At 38.5% G+C, this 17025-nt stretch overlaps 1 protein-coding gene and 1 pseudogene across 4 annotated transcripts in view; one reads left to right on the plus strand and one right to left on the minus strand.

Moving 5' to 3' along the window:
- Positions 1-17025, minus strand: part of TBC1D9B (TBC1 domain family member 9B) — a 45935-nt gene that overhangs the window by 26828 nt on the left and 2082 nt on the right. For 3 of the 4 annotated variants that reach the window (XM_074212188.1, XM_074212190.1, XM_074212191.1), the window contains exons 2-7: positions 15576-15686; positions 7974-8092; positions 5245-5473; positions 4767-5025; positions 3209-3416; positions 1253-1465 (exon numbers count right to left, since the gene is read on the minus strand). In XM_074212188.1, the coding sequence (XP_074068289.1) occupies positions 1253-1465; positions 3209-3416; positions 4767-5025; positions 5245-5473; positions 7974-8092; positions 15576-15686 (1139 nt within the window). Of the gene's footprint in view, positions 1-1252; positions 1466-3208; positions 3417-4766; positions 5026-5244; positions 5474-7973; positions 8093-15575; positions 15687-16218 lie in introns of all 4 variants that reach the window. The other variant, XM_074212189.1, reaches the window with a different exon arrangement.
- LOC141506182 (uncharacterized) lies at positions 9404-12644 on the plus strand (annotated as a pseudogene).

Genomic DNA, 17025 nt, shown 5'->3' on the forward strand with positions numbered 1-17025 from the left:
ACTTGCTATTTTTTGCTCCTGCTCTCCATGGCTTCCAAGGTCCCCACCTGGGGCTTTTTTCAGGATTCTGTTCTTTCTGCTCCTATCACAGAGCCTTTCAGGCTACATGATTTTAATTGTGTAGAAGTAGAATGTAGTGCTTTGGAATGTGATGACTTCATCCCTAGATGAAGTTTTCAAGGAGAGGTTGAATGATTACTTGAGAGGATTTCTATTCAAGTATATGTTGAATAAGATGATAATTGATGTACCTTCCAACTCTGAGATTCTATGGTTTATCTCAAGAGCTAACAAAGGTTTCTTGTTGAATTAAGTCTAAAAAGACTTGTTATTCCTTAAAAGAACCTTCTACTAGGTTTAGGCTAGTCTCCTCACTTTTCCTTGAACATATAAAGAGGTTGATTCCTGTCTTTTTCCCTTTGTTCAGGCTACTTTAATAAATACTGAGTGTACTTTAAATCTTTGTTTAAAATATTTCATGGGGTAGCTAAGTGGCACAGTGGATAAAGCACCAAGCACCAGCCTTGGAGTCAGGAGTACCTGGGTTCAAATCTGGTCTCAGACACCTAGCTGTGTGGCCTTGGGCAAGCCACTTAACCCCATGTATTAGAGCCATTCTTATGGGAACTGGCCAAGAAGTAAGTACTTAACATGGAAATCTTGTCACTGTATGCACATGCCAATACTAGGGAGAAATGGAAAATTTCTAGTTACCTCACCACAACTCAACTGATTAGCAGAAAGCAGAAAAGATTTCAAGCACTGAAATAGCAGAGTCAGGAGAACATCCTGGACTTAGAGAAGAAAGTATATATTGAAGATTGTGGAAGATAAAATTAGAATGAGGCCTCCTTGGAAGGTCCTTTGAATCTGACCAACAGGTGAAAAGTGGAGAACCGTTTTTTGACTAAGGGCTATCAATCTTCAGAAAAAAATACAGTTTAAAAAGCAACTTAATTAAGGAATAATTTTTTTTTAAGCTTTTGCAAGGCAATGGGCTAAAATGGCTTGTCCAAGGCCACATAGCTAGGTAATTAGTCTGAGGTTGGATTTGAACTCAGGTTCTTCTGACTCCAGGGCTGGTGCTCTATCCACTGTACCACCTAGCCACCCCAAGGTATGATTTTTTTTAAGGACAGAAAAAAGAGATAAAGTTCAATTTACCTGCTTCTTATATAACAGTGAAAATAAGAACTTTATTCACTAACTATAAAAAAACTTAGATAGATGTCAAATTTTTCTTCCATCTCACCTCCCCTCGTGCTGCATCCGTGATTCCAGCTTTCTCTCTGCTACCAGCCCGTGACTTCTTAGCTGATGTTTTCTGAAGGAAATCGGAGATTCTCTGGACTAAAAAATCTCGGTCCTTCAGATTGGCAAACAAGAAGGTCATTTTACTTTTGGTGCTAATAGACAGTGGGCTTGGTAACACGCTGGAGCTGTCAGCTTTTTCAACCACAGTCACCTGCGAAAGAAGAGGTATTTGCTCCATGATTTTCCCTTAAGCTACAATAGATGTCAAACATACTGAAGAACTGACTTTTTTTTTGGCAAGGCAATGGAGTTAAGTGACTTGCCCAAGGTCACACAGCTAAGTAATTATTAAGTATCTGAGCCCACATTTGAACTCAGGTACTCCTGACTCCAGGGCTGGTGCTCTATACAATGACTTTTTTAAGACATTTGTATATGATTAGGAGTTCCAGAATCTCTGCTCTTCTCAAAATAGATTGAATTTGGAAGTTGTCTTCTTGTATGGAAATTTCCCTGAAAAGCCCAGGTTGAAGACTATGGCTCAGAAGCAACCATGGTGTTGCCACAGTAATGCTTCCACACCGTGAAAGGGGAAACTAGCTGAGTCCTCATGCCATGGGACTGTCCTCCAGGGCTGAAATTTTTTCTGTTCTTCCTTCTGTCTCTGAGAATCCCTGACTTCTTTTAAGACTGAGCTCAAGTGCTACCTTCTCCAGGAAGTCTTGCCCTGTTCCCTCAGTGCTAATGACTTTCCCTTTAAGCAAATCTTCCATATATTCAGTGATTATTTTGGATATCTCCACATATATGCTGTCTGTCTCTCACTCAAAAGAATACAAGTTCCTTGATGACAGCAACTTTTTTCTTTTCTTTTGTAATTCTAGCACTTAGCATAATGCCTGGTGCTTCATCAATGCTTCTTGTGGAAACTACTCTCAGTTATTTATATTTGCAAAGGAATCAAAGAATCCCCAGGCCTAACCAATGCATATTTTAGGCAGAATTTATCTCTCTTCTGCTAAAAAACTGGAATAAAAGGCAAATGACAACTAAGTTTTAATGTCATTATTTGTGAATTTTTAACTGGGGTAGCTAGGTGGCACTGTGGATAGAGTATTAGTCCTGGAGTCAAGAAAACCTGAGCTCAAATCCAATTGTAGATACTAGATATGTGCCTTGGGCAAATCACTTAACTCTGCCTCTTTATCCAAATATGGAGGATGAGATAGAGAGGGAAATGGCAAACCTCAAAAGGAGTCTCAAAGTCAGATATAACAAGTAAATATAAACAACAACAACAAATGAAGAATTACTATAATATTTTGCATTCAAATCGTAACTTATAGTCAAGGCTCTCCAAATATTCCCTTCACAATTAACTACTGGTAAGTCTTGGAGGAAGACCCTTCAAGGACCCCTGGGAGGACCCTTGTTCTAAACTCTCAATCATTATGATGTCTTGAAATAATCCAGGATTAGTTGGCGTATTTCTTTTTTATAGTCTAATCCCCTCTCAGCACAATGGGTCCTCCTCAAAGTCATGAAATTATTATTCAACAGGGAAAAAGAAAATCCTTGATACGCTGTGAGCTGAAATCCATGAACCAATCTGCAGATCCAAATGATGCTCCTTGGATGTACCCTACATAGTATAGCTAATAGCAAATATCATATAGCAATTAAAAGGCTATCCTTGTCTTTTCCAAAGAAAAACCTTTATAGTCTTCTCCCTGTCTAACATATTTTCCTCTTCCATTGCTCTACACAAAACCTCTAATGCCACCTGGAGGTATAAGGGTAGAGACAAAAGAAGTGAAGTAATGGCCAAAGTAGTCAGAAAGAGAACTCAATTCTCTCAACTCCTAAGCAGATACTCTTTTCTCCATCTTGTCTGCCATCATAATGTGACTGCTGACCTTGACTATTGATACTCAAGACTGAAAAAATTCTTCACCTCTCTCAGTGGTATTATGAGATAACATGCCTCTTCTTCTTTACTGGCAAAGCAAATATAATTGTTGGAGATAAACATCTGGCCAGGGATATGCATCTTATTGAATGGGGTCCACAAGGTACAGTCGGTATGTCCATCTAGCCGTTCATCCTTTGGTAACCGGAAAGTTGCCCGGTAGCATTCATTTTTGGCTCTGGCATCCAGATCTCTGAATGCAGAAGAGAGAAACCAAAGTACATGGGCCAACTGTTAGCAATGATGTATGTTCAGCCTTAGTATTATTACCTAGTAAGACCTATACTGCATCCATCTACAGGTAGGGACAAAACGAACTGCCATAAGCCTGACAGGACAAACACGATCCATGTAAATGAAAGATGGGGATATAAGTGAGAAGACTATAACTTTAATTTCTTATTCAAGATTAAAAAATAACTTAAAAAAATTTTTTTTGGAAAATCATTTTCTTTTTTTAAGGTTTTTGCAAGGCAATGAGGTTAGGTGGCTTGCCCAAGGCCACACAGCTAGGTAATTATTTAGTGTCTGAGGCCAGATTTGCACTCAGGTACTCCTGACTCCAGGGCTGGTGCTCTATCCACTGTGCCACCTAGCTGCCACCAGAAAACCATTTTCCTTGTAAATGAAGGGTGAAGGGAAAGGGGACCCTTAATTCTAATTAAGATAATTAGCATATGCCTCTTGCCTTTCTTATAGTATCTGAATTTTGGACATTTATTCTGGCAGATCAAATGGATGGATAGTCCCGCATCCCATAAGTTAGCTCTTTCCCAAAATTTGGAAGGTCCAAACTCTGACAAGCTCTATTACAAATCATAAAATCTAAAACCAGAGATCTTCAATAAGTTGTGATCTACAGGTCCATGGGTTAGATCTAAACATATTATCACCTTCCAAACTGTGCAACAGGAGCACCTACTCTCTGATTTGTAACTCAGTGGGGGAAAAGGACCAGAGAAAATGGCAAAACTTGAGCTTCTGTGGAGCTCTACCTCTGGGCTGAGTGGTTCAGATGGGTGAATTAGTAAATGCACACTTCACCTAACCCATTTTATCTCACTGGCCTCATTCAGCCAACCCCTGTACATCTTGTCCTAGCTGCCTGATATCCATATACACTGCTCCTTCTTCCTCTACCTTTCCACTTCTTGCTCTGGGAACAGTAATTAAATCAATTCTACTATTGCTTCTAGAAAGAGCAAGACAACAGACTGCTTTAAGACTCTGCTTGTTGCCTCTGCTTGTTGACCAAACTTGCCTTCCCTGACCACCATTCCATAATATGTGTTGTATTCCTCATTAGTAAATGAGGTCTTTGAAGGCAAGGGCTGTTTCACTTCTATGTGTATATTGCCAGTGTCTACCAGTGTGTAGCACACAGAAGGTAATCCACAAATGCTTTTTCATGCATCCCTCCACACCAAGATAGAAGTCCCATGCACAACTATAAATTGGATTAGGACAATGACTTTGTTGGACCTCTGACTTTCCAATTGCCTTGCATCATTTGTGTGTTTCTTGTAAGTGAAAAGAGACATACCTTTTTAAGGCTGAGATGTTTTTAAGAGGTCTAACAGGCTTGGGGAGGGACTTGTCCTCTAGGAAGCCTTCATTGTCCAGCAGTTGCCGCATGGCAATATTGGCCAATTGCTCCATAAGCTTGAAGGTCTCATTGATGTTGAGGAACATGGAGAAGTAAAGCTCCTTATCCCTGGTGTTAACTTTGATGCACTCAGGGAATAGCAGGGTGGCATTCTTCTCCAACTCAGTTACATCTACCCACTGGACCACCAGGGTTACTGAGAACCACCAAACAAAGAAACACCAGTTCAAAAGCTTTGAGAGACAAAGTAAAAAAATCAACAGAAGAAATAAGTGATGGTGTGACTCAAGAATGGTTCACAATGTGGAGTCACTGAATATGAACTGAAGCCCTTGGAGGGGAAGAACTCAAAATCCTACTCTCTGGTGGGTGGCTTCTTTGGGTTAGAGCAGGTTCCTGGACCACAACAACTTACCTTCTTTGCCCAAAAGGAAGGAGTAGAAACAAAGGTGGTTGACAGTTAGGTACAACCAACCCTGCCTGGGCACCCGTCCTTTCCAATAGCTGCAGGAATAATAATTGACCAACTTCTCCACTTCAGGCATTCCAAACTGTTTCCGCATCTTTAGTTCCGCCTCTTTGAATTTTCCTGGATCATCATCTCCCTGAGGCTGCAGATTCTTGTTTTCTTCAGCAATAATGCCCTGGAGTGGAGAACAGAAAACGGAGATGGGGATAATTCAATCGATAAAATGAATTAGGCAAAGGGTAAAAGGAACCATGTAGGTTCCTAAAACAATGGCATTAAATAAAGGAAATTTAATTTAGAATTTATGATAGAAGAAAGGTTACTTGCAATGATTTGCTTGCAGGAAGGATGTTCGACTAAATGGAAGAATTAGACAGAGGATATTCACAAAACCAAAATAATTCAAGCTAGTCAATCAAGAGCTAATAGTCTCCAGGGTTACTTGGAAGTTCAGAACACACATCCTTTTTATTACTACTAACGATACCAGGATCACCCTTCTGTCTCCTATCTTCCATTTTTAAGAAGAAAAGTCAGAAGAGATAATCTGATAGAAGGATCTTCTGTCTCCTGATCTTTTTCTATCCCTTAAGGTGAGTGAGGTGTTCGTTGGCCCTCTTCTCTCTCTACAGCCTCTCCCCTAATGATCTCATCAATTTCTACGGATATTAATTATGTAGATGATTCTAAAATCTTTATCTCCAGCCCTAACCTCTATTTTGAGTTCCAGACCCACACTTTAGTCTACAAGGTCTATTCATCTGGATGCCCTACCAGCAGCTCAAAACTGACGTTTAAAACCAAGCCAGTAATCTTTTCTTCCAAGTTGTGATGTCAGACTATTTCAAACTGTAGTAACATCATTCACCCTGGTTACCATGTTTTCAAAATTTGAGTAATATCTTTGATTCTTCTCTCTAGTCACTTATTAGATCCACTTAGTTACCAGATCCTGATGATTTCATCTTGAAAAATTTCTTTTCTTCTGTTTCCACTGTCACCAAACGTATTGAGCTTTTACTACAATAATTTCCTAGTTGACTGTCTTGCCTCCTCTCTCCCAGTCATTTCTACTACTAGAATCACCTTCGTTGGTCAAAAGTCTATGTCTCTAGCATCTACCAAATCAAGTTCATTTTTTTTTTTTTCCTTAAATTCAATGCCCTTTAATTCAGCAATGCCTAGGCTCTCCTAGTTCCTACTGTATACTCTATTTTCTAGGCAAATTAAACATTCTACATTCCTTGAACAAGCTCTGTATTTACCTCCCTTGAATCCATTGCTCATGCTGTTCCCCATGTCTAAATTGTCCTCCTCCTTCTTTTCCTACCTAATGAAATCCTAGTTATCTTTCAAAATCCAAATAAAATGCCACGTTCTACTGGGAAATCTTCCCTGAGACAGGAATGAAAATTTCCTGTCATGAAGCATTTCTGTACCTTACTAGTGCACTTAGGCATTATTTTGTATTACAATTATCTATGTATGTCACATAAGTTCCAAGAGAGCAGGGGGAGATCTCATATTTAAATGCTGAATCTCACACTAGCACCCTGCTTAGTTCTTTGTAAACAGGAGGTGCTTAAATGTTTATTGATTTTGTGGGTGAACTCAGCAAGGCATTCAATGCTGCATTGCAGACTTCTCCAGACACTTAGTCACAAGGAAGATAGCTGGATAAAACCTGACTTCTCTAGAAGGAAGCTAAGGAAATTGATGTGCCTCACTAAGAATTATGAGCTAATGATTTCATTTTACATTGAAATAAAATCCACAGCAAAAGTGCTATTGTTACCTTAAGAAGCAGGTTCTAAAATATGAAAACTAGGAGCCTGATGCCATACTAATGTAGCTAATGAAGAATCTAGAGCAAATTGATACAGAACACTTTTTTACATACTCTGAACTTCAAAGGACCTGAGTTCAAATTTGACTCAGACATTTGACATTTACTATCAGTATGGACCTGGACAAGTCATTTAATCCCAATTGCTTTCTAAAAATATTAAAACAAAACAAAAATTGGGGAATAGAGGAAGAAGATTCTGGATGAACAGAAATTTGATGGTCCCCTCCCAGGCTTGAGATATAAGCTACCACCAGGTCGATCTGCTGCATCTCCAGCCCTAGGGTTTCCTACCTACCTATCTCTGATGCAGCTGTTTTTAAAACTTCCTCAACATAGAATAATTTTAAAAATTATTGTATTTAAATTAATATTCATTATAATTATAAAGACTGTAGATTTCAGTCATTTTTTAATCTAAAAATGGCTGAAATGAATAAAGCATGCAATCAGAAACTAGAAATGGTAAGGATAGTAAAATTTCACTTGATTTCCTTAATAATTAAAAGTTTGGTTTTTTGCTCATAAACAGCAGTCAAAAGTATCCATACTCCATCCAGTATCCTGAAAATGTTGAAAGTCCAAACAAGAAACAACGGAACTAAGAAGGTAGTCACATGAAAGCAGATTTCCAGTGACTATAAAAGACTGACTTTTCTAACAACCAAGCTATCCAACAATGAAACAGCTGTCTTGAGAGAGAGGGTAAGCTTTCCAGGCTTGGGGTTTTCCACAGAAGTTATATGACTCGCTGTCACGGACATGGCAGAGTAAGTGGAACATGGGACCAGGGATCAATCACAAGATGTGTTAAGCAAGTGCTCCTTACATGTATCTTGCCCTTGACAAAGGTTGTGATGTCTTCTTCATTCTCAAAAATGGACAATGTCTGTAGCAAGTTATTTTCCAGCCATTCCCAATGTTTTGTGATCTCCTTACGGGAAGAACCTAGGTGATTTTGGAAGGTTAAAAAAAAAAGAAAAAAATATATCAACATACCAATTTCTCAAATTCATTTGAAGAGGAAAATTAGGAACCATCTCCCATTATAAAGGTTAAGGCAGAAATCTCTGTACATACAAGTGATAAGCCTTAGGAAATAACCATTAAACTGGGTATAGTTAAAAGATAAAATGTAATGCTGTGGAAAAATAAAAACACTTATTTTGTCAGTGGAGCTATGAAGTGATACAATCTATTTGGAAAATAAAATGGTATTATATTAACAAGAGTCACCAAGTTCTCTGATAAAATGGCATTATATAATAAGAGTCACCAAGTTCTCTGATCTAATGAATCCACTATGAGGACTGTATCCTAAAGATGCCATTGACAGGAAAAAGAAAAAAGGCTTCTGTAAAAAATATCCATGGCATTAATCATAAAACCAAAAACAAACAAAAAGGGGCATGTAGGTGGCGCAGTGGATAAAGCACTAGTTCTGGAGTCAGGAGTACCTGGGTTCAAATCTGGCCTCAGACACTCAATAATTAACTAGCTGTGTGGCCTTGGGCAAGCCACTTAACCCCGTTTGCCTTGCAAAAACCTAAAAAAAAAATTTCCTCAAAAACAAACAAAAAAAAAACCTATCCATATATCTGGAGTTTGGGAAATGGCTGGAGTATGATATATAACAGATTCTATTCAATTAGAACAACACTTTTTAAACATCCACTACGTGGATGCTAGATAGTGGGGACAAAAACAAAATTGTTTCTGTCATCAAGGTGTTTGTGTCAAAAAGTTGACATTTTCATGGAACACTTGTTCTATTAGAAACCAGGAGGGATGGGAATTCAGGGAAGCCTGGAGGGATTTGCATGAACTGATGCTGAGTGAGATGACCAGAACCAGAAAAACACTGTACACCCTAACAGCAACATGGGGGTGATGATCAACCTTGATGGACTTGCTTTCTATCAGTGCAACAATTTTGGGCTATCTGCAATGGAGAATACCATCTGTATCCAGGCAAAGAGCTGTGGAGTTTGAACAAAGTTCAAGGACTATTCTCTTTAATTTAGGGGAAAAAAAATTATCTGTCTGATCTTGTTATCTCTTATACTTTTTGTTTCCTCCTTAAGGATATGATTTCTCTCTCATCACAATCAATTTGGATCAACGTACAACATGGAAACAAAGACTGACAGATTGCTTTCTGTGGGGGTGGGGGGAGGGGAGTAAGATGGGGAAAATTGTAAAACTCAAATAAATCTTTAATAAAAGAAAAAAGTTGACATCTTAATATATAAAACTGAGATGGACTGCAATCAGTTTGTGAAGGACCTTCAATGTCAGGTTTGTTTTAATTGGACTCGATAGGGAGTCACTAAAGGTTTTTTTTTAATTTATTTTTACTAAAGGTTTTTAAGCAAGGTATTGACAGAATCAGAGTTGAGCTTTAAGGAAATTATTTTGGCAGCTATATAGAGGATAGATTGGAGAACTGAGGAAATTACTGAACTAGTTTAGAAGAGAAAAATGAATTTGAGAGATATTGTGAAAAAGAAAAGGCAAGTTTAATGTCATCTGATCAGAAATGATAATTGAGCCTACAGGAATCACCTAGTTAGATAAGAAGATGGTCTAAGTCAGAGCTTGGGGATACACATTCAAGGATCAGGAACTGAACAATGAATTGCTAAAGGTAACTATAAAGGAGATCAGATAAGTGGAAGGAGAATCAGGAGAGAGTTGACTCACAGAAATCAAGAGGAAAAGTATTTAGTAGGAAAGGGTGATCAATTGTAACAAAAGTTATAAACACTGAAGACTATGAGAACTCAGAAGAAGCCACTGGATAGAAGTTAAAAAGTCAGAGAAACCTTGGAAAGAATACCATCAGTCAAATGGGAGGATTTAAAAATCTGTTTATGGTGTGGTAGAGGAAGAAAGAGTGGGAAATGGAGGTAGAGAGAAAAGATAATAATAGGTGGCAATGAATAGAAGAAAGTGAAGACAACAATGTGAGGGGAAAGCAAAATCAAATGAAGGTTCCCTTAACTTTTTAAAAAATGTAGAACTTATGTCTATCAGTAGACAAAAGGGAAAAGATCCAGTGGGAAGGGGGAGACTGAAGAAGGGAGAAGGGCTTAATTAATGAGAAGAGCTCCCAGAAGAGGTTAGAGGGAATGGGATCAGGAGCACAAGTAGAGGGGCTAACCTGGAAAACTGAGCCTGGGAAAAAAAAAGGAGAGAATGAAGATGTAGAGCATTTTTGATTTATAGAGTTAAGGGAGATGAAGGAGGTTATGAAGGAATAGCCTAAATTTTCTCCATAAAGTGAAGTCATCTATATAGAAGTTAGGGGGAAGAAGGTGTCATGGGAGACTTGAAAAGAGAGGAAAATCCAGAAAGCTGAGGAAGAGTGACTCCAACAGGAACTGAAGGAAAAGGAGAAAGAGTGCATCTTATAGGAACATGAAGAAATCAAAAAGAAAATTGTGAGTGACTTGAGGAAATTATTGATATTGAAGACTCTGAAGAACTGGATCCAGATTTCATAATGGTCAAGCAGATTGAACAACTAGAGAAAGAAAAGAAAGAACTTCAAGAATGCCTGAAAAACCAGGAGAACATTGATTACTTTGAAAGAGCAAAGCAAGTAGAAGAAATAACTCTTATAAAGTATCCTTATGAAGAATAGAGAATCAAAGATATGGGCCTTTGGGAAAAGCAGGAAGAAGAATTACTACTGTGCAACTGGGACATGAAAAAGTCCTTGAACATAAGAATCGAATATCTAGAATGCTAAAAGAGAGATTTATTTGTAGAGAGGCTCAAGGCAGCATGACAATCTGTTTATGAGGAAAAACTTAAAACAGTTTGGAGTTAAAAACTTGCTGAAGAAAGGCACAATTGCTTGGAAGAATGGAAGAAATAGTGCAAGGAGGGGTGTCATGTGACTTACTACTGGGAGGAGGAGGAGCAGAAAAAAGAGCATGAAGAAAGGGAGTGGGCTGAACTTGAAAAATGTAAGAAAAACGAGAATGTCAAGTCGGAAGAAAAAACATCAGAGATGTAAATTGAAGAAAGAAAATGTTGTAGAGAGGAAGAGAAGGAGAGCTGATTATTCACTTTCTAGGAAGGATACTTGCTGGGGTGATAGAGACTCTGAGAGCACTTGAAGAATAGCTCCCAAAGTAGTTTTAGATTGGAGACATCCACCAGGAAGTGAATGGTGGCGTGGAGAAAGTTATGATGAGGAGAGGTCTCTTTGAAGAGATGTGAACTGAAACGATGAACTGAAAGATTCTTTAAGAACAGATGAAGACTGCATTTCCCGACATGGCATGGATGATGATAGGCTGATGACAACAGATTCTCTTGTTGTGGGACTGATGATGACTGGCTTTAGTGTAATACAGATGATGACTGGCCTCCTAGATGAAGACCAGATGAAGACAGGGGAATATGGCATTCTGTAGATGATGACAAACCACCTAGGTCAGGACTACATGATGACAGAGGAAGCTGGAGAACATCTGAAGAGGACAGAGGTCCCAGGCGTGGAACTGATGATGATAGAGGACCTAGATGTGGTGTTGATGAGGAAAAGTTACCTTGGTGCAACACAGATGATGATAGGAGTCCTAGGTGTGGCATGGTTGATGATAAGGATCCAAGGAGTGGCTTAGATAATTATAGAAGACCTTGGAGAAATAGAGATGACGATAGAATTCCCAGGAGTGAAGATGATTGGGGAACTTGGCATAATTTGGATGATGATAGACTCTCTAGATGAAGTAAAGATGACTGAATTCCAAGGCATGGTGAAGATTCAAGACCTGGTCTTTGGAGACCAGTTGGCAAACCAGGTGGTTGGAGAGAGGGGGAGAGAGAGAGAGAGATCAAGAGAGGAAAGCTGGGCTCTACCCCAAGAGTCTAGGCTATCAGAAGATCATGAATGAGATCAAGACAAAGAAAGGGACAGAGATCAAGATCGTGAAGAAAATGATAAAGAACCTGAAAGAGAGAGATGGGGATCGTGAAGATTGTTTCAGGCGACCTAGAGATGAGACTGGATGGAGACCAGCTGAGGAAGCCACCAGTTAGGAGTAATTCAAATCGCCATGTTGAATAGGATAGAGATGACTGTCATGGCTGTGACAGAAGTGATCAAGGAGGAAGAGACCTAAGAGATTGATGAGATGATAGAAACAGAAAGCCCCTAAGGAGTGAACATGCAGAAACAAGTTCCTGGAGATATACTGAGGAAAGAAAAGATGATTGGGCTGAAGATCAGGAGACTCCTCGTTGAATTCCCCCCCCCCCCCTCCCCCCGCTCTTTCAAGAGACTGAGAAAGAGGTGAAAAGGAGAGGTAGGGCTCATGGAGAACAGAAAAAGATTGAGAATCCTGAGAATCTATTCGTTGAATCAAAAATGAGACTGACAAAGATGGATGGACCACTGTATGATGTTAAATCTCAATAGAAACAGTCTAAACTGGTGTTTTAACTAAGTTTGGTCACATTTAAGGACTATTCTATTTGTGTTTAAACAATTCTAAATTGGATTTCTTTAACTAATATTGTTTCATCAAAACATGAAAAGCATGAACTTGTATTAATCCTATAAAGACTGATCATGCATTGTATCTGCATCAGGAAGTTTGAAAACTCAATGCCATTTTCTGAAATTTAAAGTGTTGCATTATTTCACTGATCATGCTTCCAAAAAAATTCTTTTTAAAAGCCCACAAAATTTAAAATGTGAATCCTCTTCAGGTATCGAGTAGCACATATATCTCAGTATAAAACTGATCTCTTTCTTTTCAATTTCAAAATATCTAGTTTTATTTTGGAATGAGGTAAGATTGTCATAGAAAAATGTATTTGAGTATCTTTAAAGCAATGGTATGGAAAAAAAACAACTGAAGCAATTTTCATTACATTAGAGTTATTGTGGAAATATATCTTTATGTATTTTGAGGCAAAGCTTTTAGCTTCACATTAAGTGCTGTAAACATCATGAACACTGCATACAGTGGAACTGTCTGTAGGTTTTACTTGAATGCTGGTGGATGTTGGACAATTTGAAATCATTGTTCTAATGAAATATTGAGTACTGCTGATGTGAAACCAGAAAAATACAGCTTTTAAATGGAAAGCTTTGGGTGAATCTAGTGCTGAGTTTTTCCTGTTGTCAATAGAAAACTGCTTTTCCATTAATGGAGAATTCATGCCTTTCAAGCATTTTAAATATGACACTATTTATAAATGTGTGGTTTTGGAGGGATTGTTTAAATTCGTTTCCTTATTTTCTTTTGTCTTCAGGATAGATTTTTTTCAGCAAGTAGTACTTAACAATGACTGTGTTGACTTCAATTTTGAAGAGTAGTAGCCATGTTAATTATTAACTCTTTGGTCTTATTGAAGCCAACACAGTACTTGTTGCTGTGTTTTTTCTTCAGTGATAAATAAAATACTTAACAGAAAGAAAATAAAGAAAAGAAGAAAAGATTTGAACAACTGCTGTAAGGGCGGTATAAGTCAATCAGGGCACAATAAATGCTTTCTTGGAATTAAAGTGGACTCAAATGACTGTGGGGTTCTGTTTTCCAGAAGCCTGAAAAAGCATGAGAATGAAAGCAGGGAAGTTTAGGGGTCTCAGAGTTGAAAACTAGCTGGTTTAAATGGTGATGAGAAAAATGTGCAAAAGATTCAAGGGCAGATGATAGTTCATGGTTTAACTGGTTAATTTTAAGATCAAGACTTTGAAGAGAAGAAAATAAGGACAAAGTAGCTATAACAACCTTTAAAAGATGTCAATGTGTGTGTGTTTGTGTGTGTGTGTGTGTGTGTGTGTGTGTGTGTGTGTGTGTGTGTGTGTATAATAGGAAGATAGTCCAGCACAAGAAATGACAGGTGAACAATGTTCAAGATGACTCAGAGATAATGTGTAAGGCCTCTAGTCCAGTGGGGAAGATTGGGCAGGTATATTATGATCTGCATAGTTGGGGGGAACATCCAAATTGAGGAGGTAAGAAAAACATTAATGATAAGATTGTCTTTAGCAGAAATAGGATCTAATAGATTATATCTGAGTTACACTCTACAAGAATTGCTACCCTGAATTTTTGGATTCTGGACATTTCACCTATAGCTGCCAACTCAAACTAGGTTGGGCCTGATTTGGCCTAGTCCCTACCATCTGATCTCTCCTCTGGATCAGAAGGTTTTGATTCAACTGCCTTAATGCAGATGAGTTTGGCTGGCACTACTTCCAGGATACTTAGTTTCTATTTCTATTCCTTAGTTTTCACCCAAGCTCTAAGAAACACTGTTAAGTGCTAACATACCAAGTCTTATTATTTTAACACTTCCCCTTCTGCCTTGCCTCAGGAGTTTTGCCCCATCTCTGATCCTCTGCCAAGTCAAACAAGTCCCCAAGAGACTTGGGCCAATGGAGGAAGCCAGAGAGGGAATATGTGTGTATGTTGTCGGGAGGTTGGTTCTGTCACTGGGATTGGGAAAGCTGTATCCCTGGCATACCAGCTCAGAACTCAGAAATTCCTTCTCCAAAGGATCTCTTTCGCAATTGTCCTAGAGGACAATTAACATAGAGGACATTCTGGGTAAAGAGGCTTTTGTGGACTACCTACTATATTACATCCATTTCTATAGGTTAAAAAAACTTCTTGAGTGACAAACACCCAACTGATAGACCTTACTTCTGGCAAACTATGAAGGTTTCTGATCCAAATATCTAACTGTAGATTTGGTTGGCTCTGCTTTCAGGATACTGAGTTCCAATGTGCACTCCTCAGTTTTCACCTAAGCACTAAGGAACATTGTCCCAAAGTCCCCTTTCTGTACTTTAGGGGAATTCCTTTCCTGTCAAAAGGACCAAAGCTCTGATCTAATACCTTGGCTAACTTAGCCCTGAGATTTGAGCTTATTAGGATGTTACTCAGCTAACATTTGGAGACAGACATCAGATACTTCACAGTTATATATGACTCTATCAGAAGTAAGCCCAGAACTAAACCACAGTTCTCTATCTCATTTCCCAAGAAAGACTTGGGGTTGCTCCATATGGGAGGACAAAAGTAAAATATAAAGAAAAGCAGTGAAAAAAGGAAGTGGTTGGAATAAGAACTCTAAAAATACCAAAGCCCACTTCTCCCTGACAGTTTTATAGGCTCAAGGAGGTTATTGAACCCAAAGGCTCTGAGTGCCTGCATTTGCTGAGACAGAAAGACAATCACATGTTGCTAGCAGACAATCTAAAGACAATCACACTTACTAGTAGAAGTTCAAAATGTCTGCAATTCTTGTTGAGAACAGCTCCAGGTTCAACTTCCCAGAGAAAGCATGTCACTCTCCATTTTTTTGGACACTGAACATGAGAGACTTGGCATGTAAATGGTCAGGTCCTTCTCTGAGCTAGTTTTGATGAGACAAGGAAGGGAGAAGCACAAGTACCTACCACAGGCGACAGCCCAATAGATCTGAGAGTCCTGAGTCTGGTGAAGGATCCGATAAGGGGCGACTCTGGCACTGGAATCCAAGACAACATCCAATGTTCCCACAAGAAGACCTGGGAAAAAAGGTGGAGAAAAAGGTGACTGGGGATTCACTTGGTATTTATGTCCCTGCTCCAGTGGCAACAAATGCTGCTACAGATGGCCTGATTTTATCGGCTGAAACAACAGGAAGGATCAAATAAGGCTCTCTGTGAGCTACAAATTACTATACAAATATACATTAATTACTACTGTCCCTTGGCCCATGTAATCAAGACTATCAAAATAGCTGTTATTTTCTATTTAAAAGTCTCACAGGAGTGCCATTTTTTAGCTTCTTTCAGGTTTTACTTTGGTGTAATTAAACTCCTGGAACCAGGAAATCTTTCTTTTGTAGAAAATGTTATGGTCCTCCTGGACCCTTCCAACTTTCATCTTTTTATACTTTATTCCTCTCCCCATTCTCTATGGCCCAACTACACTGGCCTCTTTGCTCTCCCACATTTACAACATCCCATTTCTGGAGTTGACCTTTTCTCTGGCTATCTCCCAGGTCTGAAGTGCCCTCACTCTCACCTCTGTCTGCTGGCTTCCTTTAAATCTCACCTGCAAAAGGCTTTTCCTGATGGTTCTTGCTTTGAGTTCCTTTCCTCTGAGCTTCTCTTCCATTTACATTATCCATATCTGGTAGTATATAGTTATTTACACATTGTCTCCCAAATAGAATGTGAACTACCTAAGGGAAGGGGTTATGTTTTTGCCCTTTTTTTTGTATCCTCATTATTAAGCATAATGCCTGGTCCATAGTAAGTGCTCAAGTAATGTTTGACTTGAGGATAACTTGAATGTATGATACCCACTGTCATTCATCCTATACATCTCTCATTTAGATATCACACCTTACAGCCCTTTCTAAAACTTTTTTTCCAGAAACCCATAGCTTTGTTAAAAAAAATCCCCAAATCAGCCAAACATTTTTATTGATGCTTTCCCCCCTTTTATGACATCAAAATCACTTCTCAGTTATTTTGTGTTCCCTTGTGTTCTATTAACTATAGACCTTTTTCTTCTAATGAAGAGGTAGAGGTTAAATAAAACAAGTCAATATACTGGTGATATCTGATGATAAATTCTTCATTTCCCAGTTGTAGTCCATTTCTCTGCTGGAAAAAAAAGGAAGCATGTTTGCCTGTCAAAAAACCAATTTTTCTTTTTATTACAGTTTTTGTATTTATCTATTTAAAATCTGGCACCTTCATAAACGGAGAAGTAAATAGTTTTTCCTGCTTCTAACACAAATTAATGTAGTGATAACATTATTCTAGCACCTACCTAGAACCTAGATTGGATTTCCACAGAAATTAATTTTCTAGATTATCCTTTTCCTTTTAACTGTCCAAACTTGCTTTATTT

Source organism: Macrotis lagotis, chromosome 1, assembly GCF_037893015.1.
Source record: "Macrotis lagotis isolate mMagLag1 chromosome 1, bilby.v1.9.chrom.fasta, whole genome shotgun sequence".
Classification (NCBI taxonomy): domain Eukaryota; kingdom Metazoa; phylum Chordata; class Mammalia; order Peramelemorphia; family Peramelidae; genus Macrotis; species Macrotis lagotis.